This window comes from Gossypium hirsutum, chromosome A11 (genome assembly GCF_007990345.1).
Source record: "Gossypium hirsutum isolate 1008001.06 chromosome A11, Gossypium_hirsutum_v2.1, whole genome shotgun sequence".
In the NCBI taxonomy this organism is placed as follows: Eukaryota; Viridiplantae; Streptophyta; class Magnoliopsida; order Malvales; family Malvaceae; genus Gossypium; species Gossypium hirsutum.
Window position 1 is genome coordinate 35,301,152 of NC_053434.1, and position 17,692 is coordinate 35,318,843.

The 17,692-nt window shown below is 33.0% G+C and overlaps 2 protein-coding genes across 4 annotated transcripts; both read right to left on the minus strand.

Annotated features, from left to right (window-relative positions):
- Window positions 1–337: 337 nt before the first annotated feature.
- On the minus strand, window positions 338–3,698 carry LOC107913371 (RNA-binding protein L). Of its 2 annotated transcripts, none has more exons than XM_016841937.2 (10): window positions 3,210–3,698; window positions 3,071–3,133; window positions 2,801–2,885; window positions 2,613–2,678; window positions 2,323–2,395; window positions 2,089–2,134; window positions 1,482–1,564; window positions 1,346–1,415; window positions 781–866; window positions 338–692 (listed from the first exon to the last, which is right to left on the minus strand). In XM_016841937.2, exons 1-10 carry the CDS (start codon window positions 3,579–3,581, stop codon window positions 650–652), a joined length of 987 nt encoding a protein of 328 aa, XP_016697426.1. In that variant the 5' UTR covers window positions 3,582–3,698; the 3' UTR covers window positions 338–649. The 2 variants fall into 2 exon arrangements, with proteins under 2 accessions (XP_016697426.1, XP_016697425.1); XM_016841936.2 differs by having other exon boundaries at window positions 2,323–2,398; window positions 3,210–3,675.
- A 2,335-nt stretch (window positions 3,699–6,033) lies between these two features.
- LOC107913372 (SUMO-conjugating enzyme SCE1) lies at window positions 6,034–9,523 on the minus strand. 2 transcript variants are annotated; one of them, XM_016841939.2, is made up of 5 exons: window positions 9,051–9,523; window positions 8,868–8,951; window positions 6,670–6,822; window positions 6,457–6,570; window positions 6,034–6,278 (listed from the first exon to the last, which is right to left on the minus strand). In XM_016841939.2, the coding sequence occupies exons 1-5, from the start codon at window positions 9,117–9,119 to the stop codon at window positions 6,216–6,218; spliced, it is 483 nt and encodes a 160-aa protein (XP_016697428.1). In that variant the 5' UTR covers window positions 9,120–9,523; the 3' UTR covers window positions 6,034–6,215. The 2 variants fall into 2 exon arrangements, with proteins under 2 accessions (XP_016697428.1, XP_016697427.1); XM_016841938.2 differs by having other exon boundaries at window positions 9,042–9,304.
- Window positions 9,524–17,692: the final 8,169 nt, after the last annotated feature.

Sequence of the window (17,692 nt, forward strand, 5' to 3'; positions counted from 1 at the left end):
AAAAAAATTATAGAGAAATGAATCTAAAACACCTTAATTTTCATTCTTTCTACTAATTCAACCAAAGCCATAATTATGCCAATTTATTAGATTTAGACATTAGTCAATTTAAAAGTCACTTATACTTATTTTTTGATACAAAACTTCAGCGGGTTCTTCTTAAATACCGCAGGATGCTCCTATCCAACACTTTGATCAGTTCACAATCAAGCATAAACCGCAGTGCTCTACTTCTGGAAATACTCCTTTTAATTTACCCATACATTCTTAATCATTTAAATTTAATCCAAATCCACCTGTACACAAAGACACAGATATATGCTTTTTACAGTTTAACTGGACACTGAAATCATCATCTGCTATTATTATTACAAAACATTCCACCAAAAATTAGAGTTCTAATTAGGGAGAAAGGAAGAAATTCCTTAAAAACCTTGCTAGCTATATGACATGAACAACAATAATAATAATGCTTTTTAAGGGTCAAAGTAGTTATAATTTAAGTGGAGGCCAAACCAAAACTGATCTTAAACTTGTAATACTTGGTTATTATACTACAAATAAGAAATTTTGAGGATATGAAGGAGTTGGCTTGCCAGGCAGTTCTTCTGCTGTCACTATTGCAAACCAATCTCTGCTTCAATACCGTTTATTTCCGTTTCCTTCGCAATCCCATCCGGGATTTCGCATATCTGGATTGATCATTAAGCAAAACCTAAGAACACAGTAGAAGAAATGCAATGCAATTGAAAATGTATAATGCTGATAATCAAAGGATACTCCAAGCGCATGCCGTCTCCGGCTGGTGATGAGTATAGAATTGTCCCTTGCAGAGAGTTGATTGCACCAGTTGAACAAGCAGTATCCTATAAACAGCATTGCATGTTAAGATTGTAAGTTAGCTTCTTTATAGGTAAAGAAAAAAAATACTCATTCATCACTCCTACTTGCAATGCTAAGAGAAGCGGAGATCATTTGTTCATGCAAATTACAGAGGTTCACAAATTAATGAGCTTTATGCATTCAAACGCCGTATGTCAAAAACCGGAACTTAAATCTGGCCCAAATCACATAGATTGAAAATTGGTCTCACTTCTTCACAACAGCCAACAAAAGGAAAAAAGATGGCCTTTCCGAAAATACACAAAGCCTATCCCTTAAGCCATAACTAGATGAAGTATAACACTTGAGCACCTTGCACATTAAGCTAGAACAAGTGCATTATTCTTATTTATCAAATAGAACTGCTAGTTTTTTCTCAAGTATTTTAGAGAGAGAGAGAGAGAAACGAAGCAAACAAAGAAGCGAATAGACACAACATAGAAACAAGAGAGGAATTACGTACCTGGAAATCAACAAATGCAACTGGAGCTCCATACGTACTCTGCATTTTCAACTTCAGAAACCCAGGGCATCTGACAGAAGAAACAGAAAGTTATACACAATGAGCATATTTTATATGGCAAACTATCTCCTTTTACCTTGAAAATACTTGAATTAGTTCCTCTTCTGTACAACTTGCCCCTAGATTAGCCACAAAAAGTGTCGGACATGGGCTAGCACTCTGCAAAAGTGAGAGACTGTAGAATTATTTTGCTAATGTATATGAGAAAAAAGGGCACTCTAATAATACTTTGCCTAACAAGTTAAGTTTCATTGATAAGATTCACTAAATGATTGAAAAATGCAACCTTTTACTGAACACTTAGTTTGTTTCTCTTCAAGGTTTATTTATTAACAGGCTCAAATTATTTCAATTGCAACCATGATTTGTTAGTCCGGGTTTATCCTTCTACACTAGAATTCTTTCAGGAGCCCTATGGGCTGCCAAGAAGAAGAAAATGGGGTGATAACAAACTAGGTGACAGTGCTATGAACGTGCCAGCTAAATTTACATCTAAATGAAAGATCTGATAACTATTATTTCCTAGGTAGGATGCTTGGTGACAAAAAAACAAATGACATTTTAACCAGGAAAGATCTAGAGACTGTTCCCCATAAAATCCCAAACAAAAGGAAAAAAATACATGGCAACTCACTGATGTATTTTTATTCACAAGTTCAAGCAAAAAGATAGAAGCATTTTACCGATTTCATAGCTGTGGACTCAGCATTGGCATCAACATTTCCCAAACTGAACGGTTGCAAAAAAAAAAAAAAGTATTAGAGAAGCAAAAATCTCAAAAGAAAATCCTTTACTTCAACACTGGGGAGCAGGGCATGAGCCCTAGACCTTTCATTTAAAGTAAACTATGATGTGCTAAGTCATCTAGAAGCAATCACTTCCAAGGAATAAAAATGTGCTCAAGTAGTGCAGATGACCTTTGTGCAGGTGGATAACGAATCATGCTGTAAGCAGAATTACCCATTCCAGACACGTGAACGCTTCCAAAACCTGCTAGTGTCCAAGCGTGTAAAACATGTGCAATGTGAGCTTTAGGCGAATGTGTCCTCCATGTGAGTAACTAATTTATACTTCAAGTGTAACATCATATGAACAATAGACAACATGGATTGAGTAACTTAACCACATCAACCAGCAATGAACACAAAGCTTAAAAGATTGTGGGAACACAAAAAAGTCCAAGCAGAATTCTAGGAGATTATCTTACACGAATCACTGGTAGACCTCGAAAATGATCCCCTCGATTTCTTATTAGAGCCAGTCCATTCTTCATCTATTTGCCATAACCAAACCAAGTATACATTATTCACTATTCAGGTTCAAATTGTTTCAAACATACAGATGATCATATTGCTGAAAATTAAATTAAAAACAAGAAACAGAACAGGCATCAACCTGTTCTAGGGTGCTTTGATCGGGAATTTGATTTCGCAAAATCAATGAACAAAGTTGATCCTTTCTCAAGATCAAACACCATTCCCTGTAAAACAAGGTGCCAAAAGATGGGGCTCTCAACCGATTTCTAAAAGAATTTCCAATGCCAATTTGGTACTTATAAACAAATTCAACTATTCAAAAAATTACCATAATAATTAATCATTTATAATAAAAGTTACGAGTTCGGAGTAGAAATTCCAAATATGATAAAAGCATAGAAGTTCTTACATTAAGCGCCTGCATCGCGGCGAGCGCAGACTGTTGGTCGGAGAAGACAGCAAAAGCGAACGGCTACAACAACCCCAACCATACAATGTCAACGATTATAAAAAATGAGATTCTTAGAATTAATTTGAGAACAGAGGACCTGAGAATTTTGGCAGGTATTGGGGCTCCGAAGATGAGATGATTCATAACCGGGAAATTCGCGGAAAATATTGTAAATCTCGCGGGGCTTAATGTCTTCGGGAAGGCCGGCGATGAAGAGGGTCCGAACGGAGTCATGAGAAGAATAAGCAGCGAGGTGAGGAAGGGAATATGAGGCGAAAGGGGGTGGTGGGGGCAGCGGAGGTTGTTGGTGGGGGATGTAGGAGTGGTAATGGAGGGCAGGGGCAGCAGCACCAGGAGGAGGAGGAGGTGGAGGCGGCGGCGTCACAGCAGGTGGAGGGGTTTGGTAGTAAGGGTAGTGAGGAGGGAGAAGGGCTGAGGGTGGAGGATAGTAGGCAGCCATGTCGTCCATAGCTTTTTTCTTTTGGTCAAATGGCACCGGCCATTGTTAATGTTATTCCCTGTGTTTGTGTCCTAATAATAATAATAATCCAATTAACTAAATTCTTTTTTAGACCTAAGCAGCAGAAAGACAATGTTGGATGTCTCAAATATTTAATATATGAACTCCTATGCCTTAAAATTACAAGTAAAACCATATTCCAATCTTTATTATTAGTTCATGGATCCCACTTAAACCATGAACTTTTATTATCTTCTTAATGTTTAATTGAGTTTATTTCATAAATTTTATTTATGTTTTAGTGTTAATTAATTTTAATTTATTTAATTAAGTTTAATTGTTAATTTTGTATATTAAGGAATATAAATTTATGTTTAATTAAGATGAATGTGGTAAATATTTATTTTGAATATTATTTAGATGAGTAAGTTGAAACATGATTTAATTTGATAAAAATTGAAGGATTAAATTGTAAAATTTGTAAATTTTCGAATTCTAAGGGTTTGAGTAGTGAAATCTGAAACATTGAATAGTAACTAAATTATATGATTATGGAATATGAAAATTTGGAAAGTTAAGCATGAAATAGTAATGTTTGAAACAATAGGGGTTAAATTGTAAACATTTCTAAACTTGAGTTTTAGGACTAATTTACATTGTTTGAGATTTTACAATTTTGAAAAATAGAATATGAAAGCTTAATTGTTCAAAAATCAATGGCTATTTTTTGAAAATTTTAGTTGTAAGTACTAAATTATAAAACCTAGAAATTTTAGAAAAGGGAAAATTTTATAAAATTGTACAAAACGAGGTTTAGGACTGAATTGTAGAATAAGAAAATCTATTTTTGAGGAATTAAATTGTAGACTAGTAAAAATTTGGATTTTTTGGATTAAATTGTAAAAAATATAAAATTAGAATATAAGAGATTGTTTTCTTTGACAGTGAGGAGAACTTCTCTTTTGTTGCTCTGAAAGCTTCCTTTTTTGTTTCTTTGACAATGAAGATAGTGAACAGAGCCTTATCAGTTTGAAAAATGTCTTACGGAAAAAAATTTAGTTAGACATTTTCCTTAAAAAATTTTTTGATTTTATCCTTTTTTTGGAGAATAATTTCCTGTAAAAAAATAAAAATATTTTACGAAAAATATTTACATGTAAACAAATTGACCTTAAATAAAAATAATTCTAAAATTATTAAATGTTAACATACTACACTTATTTAAATAAGTCCTTATACTATTTTTTGTAGCTAAATAAATAGAATCTAATCTATAATTTTTAGCATTTGAATATTAACAAAAAAAATATTTACATTTTGTAAATAATTTAATAAAAAATAATTTATCAAGGTGAGACTCGAATTTAACATCCCACAATATTTATAAAGATAATATTATAAAGAAAAATTGTAGATGATAGACTAATTTTAAGAAGTTAAATAAAAATAAACATATCCATGAGTTGAGCAACTTTTTTGATTTAATAGGTTTGGTTCAAACTCGGGTAAGGATTTTCAAACTTCAAACCAGCCTAGCTAGGCCTAGTTTTAATTTTAAAATTAAATAAAAGAAATTTAAATTTAAATTTTATTATAAAATATATTATAATTACTATGAGAAATAATATAATTTCTAGTCTTTAAACTTGATAACAACTAAACCCACTTTGATATTTGAACTTAACAAGTAGATTTATTTTGACCACTAAACTTAAAAAAATATAAAAATTTGCTAACATGCCCCTCTAATATTGTGCGACATTATTATTTAAAAATTAAAACAAAAAATTCAAATTATAACATACAATCTCAAAATATTACATAACCAAGTCAATGGTTAAACTAATCAAATCATTATTTCGCAATTCAATCAACTCGATGAGTTCAATTAGTAGACCAACAAAAGATATTAAATAAAAAAAATTATTAAATCGATTTAAACTATTCATCTACTAATTTTTATCCTAATTTTTAATTTTTATTAATTTTGAGCGAATTTCAAGTTAATTGATTTTACCTTTGGTTTGAGCAACCGATACAATCTTGTCGCAAACACACTACCAAATTTAAAGATTACCAAATTCATGTAAAAGAGTAGAGGAACCTAAATACCAAGTTCATCCCTTACTAGTAATTTTAAAATATTTCAATAATACTTGACAGTTAAACTGACCAACGTGCAGGCTATAAAGACAAGTGAACCCCATAAAAGGACAGGATCGTACAAATGCTAAACACTAATAGAAAGGCAATTGTATATACTTGGGATAGAACTCGTTTCACGTCCTGGGCATTGAAACAATTGGCAATTTCGAGTACTAAAAGCTATTGGCATATTTATTTGAGACATTGGTGGATGCTCTGCTGAAACAAACAGAGTCTGAAAGAAAAGCAAGCCTCACTTTGGAGCTATCAGTCTAGTAGTATAAAATTAGAAACAACCATTAATCCGAATCCGATGAGAGTTGAAATACCAATGCTGGTTCATACAGTTTATATAGATTACCAAATACCCAAGGAAGCATATTTTCTCTTAGCAAAAGCCAAGTCTAGCATTATACATGAGGCGAGCAGCCAACCCAGCCGGCATTTTACCAGCAATTTCATGGAAAGTCTTAGTTACTATTTTTTAATAACAACAGACTAGACCAGAGGTGGGTACTGCTTGGCTTGCTGGCGAACCCTTCTCTTATATTCATTAGCATCCTGCATATACCAAAACAAGATTATGCATGTCATTCATTGATTTTGATTACAATAATCCAAAACCTCATTCAATCATGTTTAAAACACCCAAATTTAAATTTAATGAACTAAAAATACAGTTGCCCCCAATTTCAGGAAGTTTTGAAGTCTTCGCAAAATCTCAACTTAAAAAATATACCTGGATGAAGAGGTGATACCCTTCAGTTTGAGCAGGATCAGCAGGGTTTGGAGCATCCAGAAGATCTTGGATTCCAATAAGAATCTGCTTCACAGTTATGGCTGGTCTCCAACCCTATGTACAACATAAGAATGGCATGAAAATTCAGGTTGTATAGACTGAAATACAACTATTCAAACACGTAACCATTACTGAAGAGAAGGAGATACGTACACTATCCTCATTTAGGATTGAAAGGCAAACAGTACCAGATGGATAAACATTTGGGTGGAAAAAGCCCTGGGGAAATTTACACTTTGGAGGCTTGCTGGGATAATCTTCACTGAAATGGAGCGTGAGCGGGAAGTAGCCACCCTCCCAATCAGTCTGTAACATAGATGATGCAAGGAGTTAAGCTATCCAAACATTAAAAGAAACACAGCTACAACTATTCAAACATGCACACTTTCTTTAAATACTCCTCTCTATATATTCGCACAACACTCTCATGAGTCCTTTTAATCAAATATTTGACTTTCTAAACATGATTTTTTTAAGAAAAAGAAGCATTTTGACGACTTTAATAAATGCTCCAGATAAAATTACAAGCATCCAGACATCACACCTTCAAGCTTGTCCATATAAAGAACAAAAACTCAGATCTGAATAGTAACGACAGATAGATAGAACGAATTGGGCAAAAATAATATTGAGAGGAATTGAATAAAAGTTGCAGACATCATTCAAGAAATTAATATATAAGGCAAATAAGGAAATCGACAACCAAAATTTCAGAGGTGCAATATCATTACAAGATCAAAACCAATACCACAAAGCTGTCACTCTTCAAGTTAAATAACAACCACCAATGCTGCAAAGAAAATCTAAAACTTGCAGCACAAACTTGTTAGCGCTCAATCTGTCTGCAACATACAAATAGTCAAAAACCTCATGACTTAAAATTCTAGAAAAGGCTGTTTGAAGTGCCATGCTACTTGTTGAAATTGTTGATGCCTTAAGAAGCAAGCAGTGAGCTACTAGATCCCAAAATCTTTCTCCTGGTAATATCTAGAAATACCCATGCTTTAAATGGTGATCCACTTTCCAAGGTTAAGAGACAACAAAAATACATATTTTTATCACCACCAGATGAATTTCAGGAAAATACAATAATGGTCAATAACGCAAATGAATCTACATTAACACAAAATAACAATGATGAATGCAACCTAATTCTAACCAACACCCCACACCAGGTTAATTACTGAATAACTAACAAAGGACAAGAACTTCGATCTATGTTAGTGAACCACCAAATAAAAACAGCCAAAAATGATAGGAAAATGGACTGTCAGGATATGCAATTCAGTTAAAACATGCCTCTGTGTGCTTGTGTACTAAAGCAAAGAAAAGAGAAAGAGAAAGCTAGAGCTTCAGCAACCATTAGAACTCCTGAAACAGAAAGGAAGGAGAAATGTAAGAATAGCTGAGATACTCATAACAGCTTTAGACAAGAGGGAAGTGCAGAGGAATTAAAACTGATAGCAATTAGTTTAAAGCACCTTATGATAACAGAACTCTTGTCTAGGGGCCACGAATGCCACATAACCATTCTATAACCCATTAAAATAAGGATAACAGTACCAAGTTGTGAGAATCTGAGAAACAACTAATATATTGCCAGGCTTCCAGTCCACAAGTCCTTGTTCACAACATGATTGATAAAATCATGTAAAGCTGACTAGTATAAAAAATCTACATACAGTAACATACTGACCATCAATAGATGATTGTTTAAATATAACGAAAACTTACTTTCTAAAAGCCTAAAATCCATTATTCCTTCCCCTTTTTATGTACCCAAAAGAAAAAGAAAAACCATATTAAATTGTCAGCACACAGTCTTCAATATCCATCCATGTTTACTATCAATCACCATTTTCCTAAAATTCTCGAGAAAAAATAAAAAAGAAAATAACATATGATGTAACCCACAAATATATGAAAAACTTGTTTAGGCTCGGCATTCTGAATGCGAGCTAGTCATACAAACCACGCATATACCATATGCACCATAATAGAAAGAAATATTCCTATTATCCTATATGGAAAGCACAGCACTCAATTTAATCCAGAATTATCAATATCTTTGCTAGTCCATGTTTTAACCCAATAAAATCACATAAAACTTGGGTTCATTTACATCAATCAGCAGCGCCCTCTCTCTTTAAAGGAAAAAAACCTCTCTAAGGCCAAAACGAAGAAACGAACCCTAAAATCTTAAAATCTATAAACAGCACAACAGCATCCACGTCCAAAGAAATAAGAGAAAATAATTGACGAACCAAACTCAACAAGCAGAATCCATTAAACTTTATCGACGATAATGAAAAAGAAAAATACAGAAATTAAATAGAAGTTCTTCGACTTACTCCTGCTTTACCAGGGATCGTGCAATGCCACACCATCAAATTGACCGTTCCATCAGGCAACGTCTCTGGTTTCGCAACAAAACCCTAAAATTTCAACAACAAAAAAATCAAACAAATAAAAAAAAATTAAAACATGAAACCCAGAAAAAAAGAAACAAGAGCAGGGAAACAAACTCCACGGACATGGGGATGGTTCTTCCTCCATGCCTTACGTTCCTCGGCGAGTCGACCACGCGCTATTCCTCCCGACATCTCTCTCTCTCTCTCTCTTTTTCTCTGTGTCTTGTCTTTCAGATTCCGGCCTTCTCTTTCTCTCTCTAAAACCCTCACCCAAATGTTCTTTCTTCCCCTTTCTTAAATAATTGTTTTTTTTTTGGATTAATTTTAATAATAAAGAAAATTATATTAAAAAAAAAAGGGCGTTGATGGAATCGACTTTTCCATTTTCAATTTCTCTTGGTCGTCTAAAATAAAAAGAAAATAATAAAATATTAATTATTTTGGTCTTCCGGTTGTGCCCTTGATGAAGAGAGGAGTCGTTGCGCCGAGTTGACCAAGAGAGAAACGTGCGGTTAAGATTTGATCTGGTGGGGTGGGTCCCAATCCCAAGGGGTACCTTCGTTGCTTTTAGATATATGTATATTTAGGTTGGATTAATTAATCTTTGGCTTTAAAAAGTTTAAATACAAAAAAGTCAATGAATTAGCTGTTGTATTATATTCCGGCGTGAAATCCACGCCACTATACTCCTCGCCAGTCACGTGCCTTCTTTTATTGGGCCACGCATAGAGCTTGAGCCCATTATTGGATCCATTAAAGCCCGAGGTTGTTTCAAATTTCAATTGCCAACCACTTAATTGGTTGACCAAATTCCAAGATGGTAGTGTTATGATTATCAACAACCTCATTTAATTATTAAAAATGTTTTAATTTTTACTTGCTTGTTAAACGCAAATAGCCTTTTTTTTTTAGGATTATATATATTTAACTCTCATTTAATCTGAAAAAGCTTTCTATTTGTAGTTGCTCCAATTTAATATTTAAATTATTGTTATAACAAAGCAGCTTATGACAAAGTGAAGTAATAAGTAAAGTATGAGAGAATAAAGATCAACTTCGGATTCATTAATTCTACTTTGTAAAGCCTTGCTCAGGGAACGGTTATATATACTAATTAAATTGAATTACCTATTGACTTAAAACCAATTTACCCTTATAACAATAGATAATTGCAGCTCAATATTGAATCTAACTTTTACAATCACTCTCCCAAATTATCCTCAAATGCAAAATCTTGAAAACTCTTTAAGTAATACTTCAAACAAAATAGTAAAAGAATACACAATAAAGCAATCGAAAAAGACACTCTAAAAACTATGTCACAATGTGCGACTAACCTACTTATTTATACTTCTTCGAGAGTCATTCTAGTCAAAATCAGATAAGATTTTATCTTCAATTTAATAGTTGATTTTAACAAATAGCTTATTTTGAGTCCCATAAAACTCTTCATAGTACAACTTCTCAATAGCTTCAAACTTTCTTAAAGTATAATGATAAAGTCTTTCAACAAATGAAATTGTAACACCCTAAATCTATCTCTATTGTCGGATTATGGTTATGGAGCATTACGGTACAATAGCAGAACCTTTAATTTCAAAACAAAAGTAATTATTCAATTTATGTATAAATTCCAACATCTCATCTTAATCGTAGCAACATACACATTTAGGCCTTAAATCGAGCCTTCGGGCCCTAAAAATAATTTGCGAACAATTAGGGATCAATTTGAAATAAATTAGAAAATTTTGGAAAAATATGAAAATTTTGGAAACAGGGGTCACACGGCAGTGTGGCTAGGCAGTGTGACATAGTCTAGACAGTGTGGACGTTCGAAGTCTGGACACAACCATGTCCCAACTCGTATACCCGCCCATTTGGTTATTCGAAATAGGGTCACACAGTCATGTCGCAGATTTTGTGCTCAACCGTGTGTATATTCGAAGTTGGGTTACACGACTGTGTCGCAGGACATGTCTCAAACCGTGTGAAACCTGCACTTAAAAACAATAAAGACACACGACCGTCGAGTAGACCGTGTGCCACACATGACCGTGTGACAGCCCGTGTCCTAGGCCATGTGTCCCAAATTAGCCCCTAAAACAAGCCATTACAACTCTTATTCTTGCCTAACAAGGTACACTATTTGCACATACATTTCTATGATCAAAACACTCTTCAAACTCATTCAAAATATACCAAATCAAGTAACCTATAAATTCTAACCAATATGCTATTCAAAGGCACCACAATCATAACAATTTCATACATTCAATGCTACATTATAACCTAAACATCATTACCATATTCACACATTATGAAACCACTCTAAACATATATGAATAAGCCACATTTTTTTAATGCATTTAAAAGTGACCCAAAGACATAACATACATATACATTTACAAGCCAAAACAAAACATGTACCAACCAAACTAAAGTCTTATATACAACTAAGTTCAAACAAGGCCAAAACCTACCATAAGTTCTTACTAAACCAACATACCTATTACATAAAATTCCTATACATGCCATTCATTACCAAAAGATGAAATATCCAAAAACTACCAAAATGAACGATGAATAGTGTGATAGAGCTCCAATAGAAATTCAACTAAACAAGCTTTCTGAATCTACAAGACAGAGCAACAAAATATCACGTAAGTGAACGATGATTAGTAAGTTCGTATAAAAGAACTAAAACTTACCAAATAACAATTCCATGATTAACCATTCAAGCATTGTTAAATTCATATATGCATAATTCCTCCTATATACACCATTTCACAATTAGCAAATAAATAAATATTGAAAGTACATAACTCATTATATGTGCCATATCATGCATAAGGTCTTAAAATTAATATCATCAAAACATAATCAAGCATCTTCTTTCTCAATTCAACAAAATACATAATTATTTCAAAACATATACAAACCTTTACCAAATGGTTCATTCCATGATTCCCTTTTCCATACATCCTTTTCATTTAATATCATTTTTAGATATATCCTTTTCAACTTTTCATGTGTTATCCCTTTCAGGTAATTTCCTTTTCAACCTTTTCATGTGTTATTCTTTTCGGGTAACTTCCTTTTCAACCTTTTCAAGAATTTGGAAGAATCGAATGAAATGCCATTGTGTCTTTCAACCATGGTCTTTTTCTTTTCAAATATAATATCATGAGATATTACAATCCCGATCCTTTCTCCGATACAATTCAAAGCAATCTAAAAAAATATTACATAATTGCATATATAGAGAAAACCATCAATTAATCTTATAAATTCAAATGTAAAATTAGAAAATAAGATATGAACTTCCTTTGATAAAACAGTTGTAAAAACGAGGCTGATATTTAGTTCACCATTTTAGCTTTTCCTCGATCTAAGCCTGGTTGATTAGTATCTCGATCTAAATATGAATTTCATTCAATTAAGCATTTCAAATAGCTTAAAACAACCAATTTCCAACTTATAACCCCTTTCACTATAAATTATAAATTTACTTCTAACATTTTATCTTTTATACAATTTAGTTCTTAACCCTTAACTTGCAATTTCACCACTTTTCCAACCAAAACCATGCTAACTAATTTTACTAGAGTTTCCATACAATCCAAATTTACCTAAATTTCACATTAGTATCATTGGATTTTACACTTTCAACAATTTAATCCCTAGTACTCAAAATCACTAAAATCTTTTAACAAAATAAGCTCATTCATCAATCAAACTTAAATTTCTATCAAACATCTTCACAAACACATCAAATTAATTCATGGCAAGTCCCTCAATCTTTAAAAATTTTGCAAATTAACCCCCGAACTAGTTAGATTAAGCTAATACAAACTTAAAAACACAAAAATTACTAAGAATAAGTAAGAATTACTTACTATGCAAGCTAAAATCTCTTAGCCGAACCAAAACTCTAACAATGGTGTTTTTCTCCCTTTAATTTCGGTGATAGCACTAGGAAGATGACAACTCTCATTTTGTTTGTTTTGTTTTATTTTTTACTTTTCCAAATTACCACTTTAACCTTAATTATTTTAACTAACAAATAATAACACGAGTTCAACATTAGGTATGATATAATTACCAACTAAGTCCATAAATTTTCATTTTCAAAGCCACTTAATCCATTTATTTACTAAAACTCATCTTTTGTGTCTTTTACAGTTGGTCATTTTTATCTAATTAACTATTTAAATCTAAAAAATTCTCAACGAAACTTTAATAAGACTCTAATAATTACTTGTAAACTTTAAATAAATATTAAAATTCTAACTCGCTCATTGGATTTATGGTTTCAAAATTATTGTTTTCGCCATCACTGAAAATGAGTTGTTATAGAAACTTTCCTCTTTTCTTTTCTAAGAAAATCAATGTATAATAAATGATCATACCATACTCTAGCAATGGAATTCTCTTTAGTAATATTTCAAAACTAAACCACATGAGTCAAATATGTAATGAAAATTTTGACTTATCAAAATTAGATGTTTTATTTGTTGTTCAAACACTAAAAAAAAAACAAGATAATAAGGTGGACAGTCAAAGTTCCTAAAAATATCAATTAATACAGGTGACAAAATTTATATTAACGTTATTTTGAAAATAAAAATTATATTTAAAGGAAATCCCCCTTTTAACACTTAAATCATTTCTATGTATTTGAAGATATTGAATCCACACTAGTACGAAGATGAGGTTTTAAGTAGCATCCAATTGGCCTAGAAAAAGATCCCAAGGATTCTTGACCAAAAATAATATCAATCCAAGTGTTATGATTTTAGGGATAATTTATTTTTTCAATTTAATGATGTGATCGCGAATGGGACATTTCCAACTGCGTTACTTGCTTAAAAATAAGAATAGGTCATAACTTCTTGACCCTCCGTTGCTAACAAGATTCAAAATGTTTCTCTCAATCTTGAAGCTTCTTTTTAGCGGATACAATTTATTCAAATTTCAAAACTAATCTTCTCCCATTTTATTTTTATTTTTAAAAATTGACTTAATGCTTTTGCATTTAATCTTGAAATAATTGTGGAAGGTAGTTAGAAGGCATATTCTTGACATTTTTGGGTCTTAAGAAAAATAATAAAATGGGATTTTAGGTTTATTAAAAGTTAGAGAAAATTTTTTAAGTCTTTTAAAAGTTAGTAAAAAAATTTATTGGACCATTAAAAGTTAAAAAATCTTTTTTGGGTCCCTTAAAAACTAAAAAAGAAAATATTTTAGACCCCTTTTAACTTTGAACACTAAGCAACCACACCTCCAGGCGACCCTCAAGATTGGGCCTAGACAATTGTTAAAACCTATGCTTGATTTGAATATTTAAATTTTAGAATTACATTTCTATGTTTAAATTTCGAAAATAATATTTATTTGATTATTTTATATAATCAATAGTATTAAGATTCATTAATATTTGGTTAATCTTAATAAAATTTCAATGCTCATATTGTGATAAATTTGTCCTCACATTTCATAATTTTAATCAATTTTTACCCTTCAAATTGTCTATTAAATATATTGAATTTTAAATTACTCATATTCCAGTGCCCTATAGGATTGTCTATTAAATATATCGAATTTTAAATTACTTATATTCCAGTGCCCTATAGGATCTACTAGTCTTTTTGCTTCCGTCTTAACTGAAAATGCTTCTTACTAGATGCATTTTTGTCCAACAGTAATTTTTCTAACGGTCAAAAAATTCAACAGCTAGAACCCAATGACTAGTTTAATTTTTTTTTCTAATAGCTAGTTTATTTACTATATATCCCCCACTCATTTTCTTTTTTCTTTTTCATTCAAATCCTATTCTCTCAATCCTATTCATCTATTCTCTCTATTCTCTCAATTCCCTTAACTATTTTATTCTCAATTTTTTCATTCAATTTCTCTCAAATTCTTCTTGTCTCGATATTATATTTTGTATTTCTTTGTTTTTCATAAATTTAAAAATGGCAATTTCTCTTATGCATTTGGATCATAAACACATTTCCAACGTCCAATTACAAACGGTATGAAAACATTATTACATTTTTTATTTTAATTAATGTAATTATTAAATTGTTAATATTATTAATATCTTTAATTTTTTTATGTTTATATAATTAGACCGAAGAATCGGATTATTGAGATGTATATACACAATTTAAGTGCGAGGGCATCGCGTGTCATTGAACAACACTTGCAAGAGGCTCTTGCATGTTCTCCTATGCTCAGGGGGACTAAATTGGAGCCCACACTTATAAGCACTTTGTTGGAAAGATGGAAATCTGAGACACACATTTCATTTTCTGTGCAGTGAGTGTACAATTACACTTGAGGATGTAGCATTACAACTTGGTTTATCGATTGATGGGTCTATCATTACGGGGGTAGTACACATTGGCGATTGGAGAGCAATTTGCTACTAACTATTAGACAAGGTGCCAAACAAGTTTAGTGGTATCCGGATAGAAATGAAATGGTTAGAAGACAATTTCTCACATCTCGACAACTCCTCTAGTGCAATTAAAAGACAATTATTCGCGTGAGCATTCATATTGAGGTTAATCGAGGGTCTTCTAATGCCAGATAAATCTCGAAATCTGGTACATTTAATGTGGCTCCTACAACTAGTCGACTTAAAAGAAGCCAGGTGACTTAGTTGAGGATCAACTATGTTGGTGACATTGTACCTATAACACCTCAAACCCGGCCTAGACATTATGGCTGAATCTGGCTATGTCACATGATAGTGCTTTAGAAATCGTAGTGACGTTAAGACCATTTCTCCATTTGTACCACTTTTCATTACCTTATGCTAATTTCAAAAACGTGTCATTTGTTTGCAATCATTATCCATTTTCAAAACGTTATACTTTGCAGAAGCTTTTAAAATAGTTTGCGAATTTGTGTGTATTTTGATAAAATGTTTGTTTGTATTGAAAACTCGAGTTTTCCTACTAATAGCAGTAAAACCATAAACGTTACAAATCCCAAATTTAAACAAAATACATAATGGCCATAATTACGTTAAATTTTCCCAAATAAAAATTAAAACCATGATAAGTATAAACCATAAATTTATCGTGAGGCAGTAGCAGTGGTCACTATCAAGTCCTCCGCTGCACTGATCCGTCTAACACTGAGGATTACCTAGATAGATAAAATAGAAAAGGGTGAGTTTCACAACTCAGTGTGTAATCCCCACAGATATCAAACGTACAAAGTAATCACCAGAAATCAAAAATCACAAACTGGGCCGGAGCCCATTACAAAAACAGTTTGGGCCTTAGCCCACTCGGATGCAGAATCAAATATATATATAATAGGGCCTTTGCCCAATCAAATACAAAGTCAGAAATATATTAAGGCCTTATCCCAATCAGATACAAAATGCAGAATCGAATACCAGAATCCTACCCACCAGCCTCTATATACCATCTTCGTCCAGCCCTACACACCATGTGGGGATATAATCAACCCACTCATCCCTACCCACCATATTGTACCGAAATGCGACACATAAACAAAATAATGTAGCAGAGTTGCCAGATAACAAGCTTAAAGCCTTTCAGACACTTCATCCAAAATATAATCAACCTTCCCCAATGTAATGTAACATACCAAATATGACATGCAACATGCAAATAACCGAGCATACATTCACTTCAGTACAGATATCATGCTCAGTCAGACACCATATAATCAGATCACATAAATAGGTGTCTAAGTAACGCTTATCGACCCTACAATAGGTCTACAGTCGACTTGGGTGATCCGTGTAACCTTGCAGATCATTTTAAAAAAAATAGGCTCACATGCCTATTTGGCCTGCCCGTAGGGGCACACATGCCCGTGTGGCCCACACAGCCCAATAGGTTTAACCCGTATGTCGTACACGACCTTGTCCGGCCATCACACGGGTGTGTCACTTGTGCACAGCCTAGCTCGTCGATCACACGATCGTGTTGTGGCTCACAGCCTCACACACGACCTACCACACGGTCGTATGACATCAAAAGAATCATTTTTTGACTTTTATCGATTCTCATTTTCCGTGTTTCCAAGTTCACACTTGTATTGTTTTCGATGCGTAAGCACTCTAGAGCCTTCAGAAACCTATAATTGACATTCCAGAGCCAAATTTTAGTGTTAAAGTGAATCTTAAATGAAGCTAAACCGAGATATTAAACTCAAAACCTTCATCATTCTTACCTTCACTTGAGTGATAGCGTATCCACACCGCTTCAACGTTAATTGATACACTCCAGCCCTTAACGTTCTCCCATGAAATAGTAGACCAAGTCATCAAAAACCCATAAACCAAATTTACACTATAGTTACGAAAGACTTACCAACAATGCACGAGAGAGCAACGGAGAAGACGAAGACTAGAGGTCGGTAACAGAAATTAAAACAGTAGATGGGGACGGCAGCAAAAGAAAAGTGGCGTGAGAATAGAGAAAGGAGAAACTGAAAATTTGGTGTTTTTTCGAAAGAAAAGATTGATCAGAAAAGAAAAAACGTTAACCCCGAAAACCACATCCCCTAATTCTCTCTACCAAATCCCCAGTACTTATAATTCCATCGCCACTCAAATTCCTCCCCATAATCGTGCAAAAATAAAGCCAAAGCAGGGAATCAAACTTAGGACCTCATTCAATGAAACACTCTACTTAACCACTAGACCAGAAAGCCCATTCTGATATCATTTTACAAACAATAACTTAAAAGCCTACCGACCCTAGTGAGAGCTTTAT

Coding starts and splice junctions, on each gene's coding strand:
- LOC107913371 (XM_016841936.2), bottom strand. CDS start 3,581: ATGGACGACATGGCTGCCTACTATCCTCCACCCTCAGCCCTTCTCCCT. Junction 3,134..3,209: donor ATACCTGCCAAAATTCTCAG/GTCCTCTGTTCT, acceptor GGGTTGTTGTAG/CCGTTCGCTTTTGCTGTCTT. Junction 2,679..2,800: donor ATCAAAGCACCCTAGAACAG/GTTGATGCCTGT, acceptor TATGGCAAATAG/ATGAAGAATGGACTGGCTCT.
- LOC107913372 (XM_016841938.2), bottom strand. CDS start 9,119: ATGTCGGGAGGAATAGCGCGTGGTCGACTCGCCGAGGAACGTAAGGCA. Junction 8,952..9,041: donor ACCATCCCCATGTCCGTGGA/GTTTGTTTCCCT, acceptor TTGAAATTTTAG/GGTTTTGTTGCGAAACCAGA. Junction 6,571..6,669: donor CAATCCTAAATGAGGATAGT/GTACGTATCTCC, acceptor TGTTGTACATAG/GGTTGGAGACCAGCCATAAC.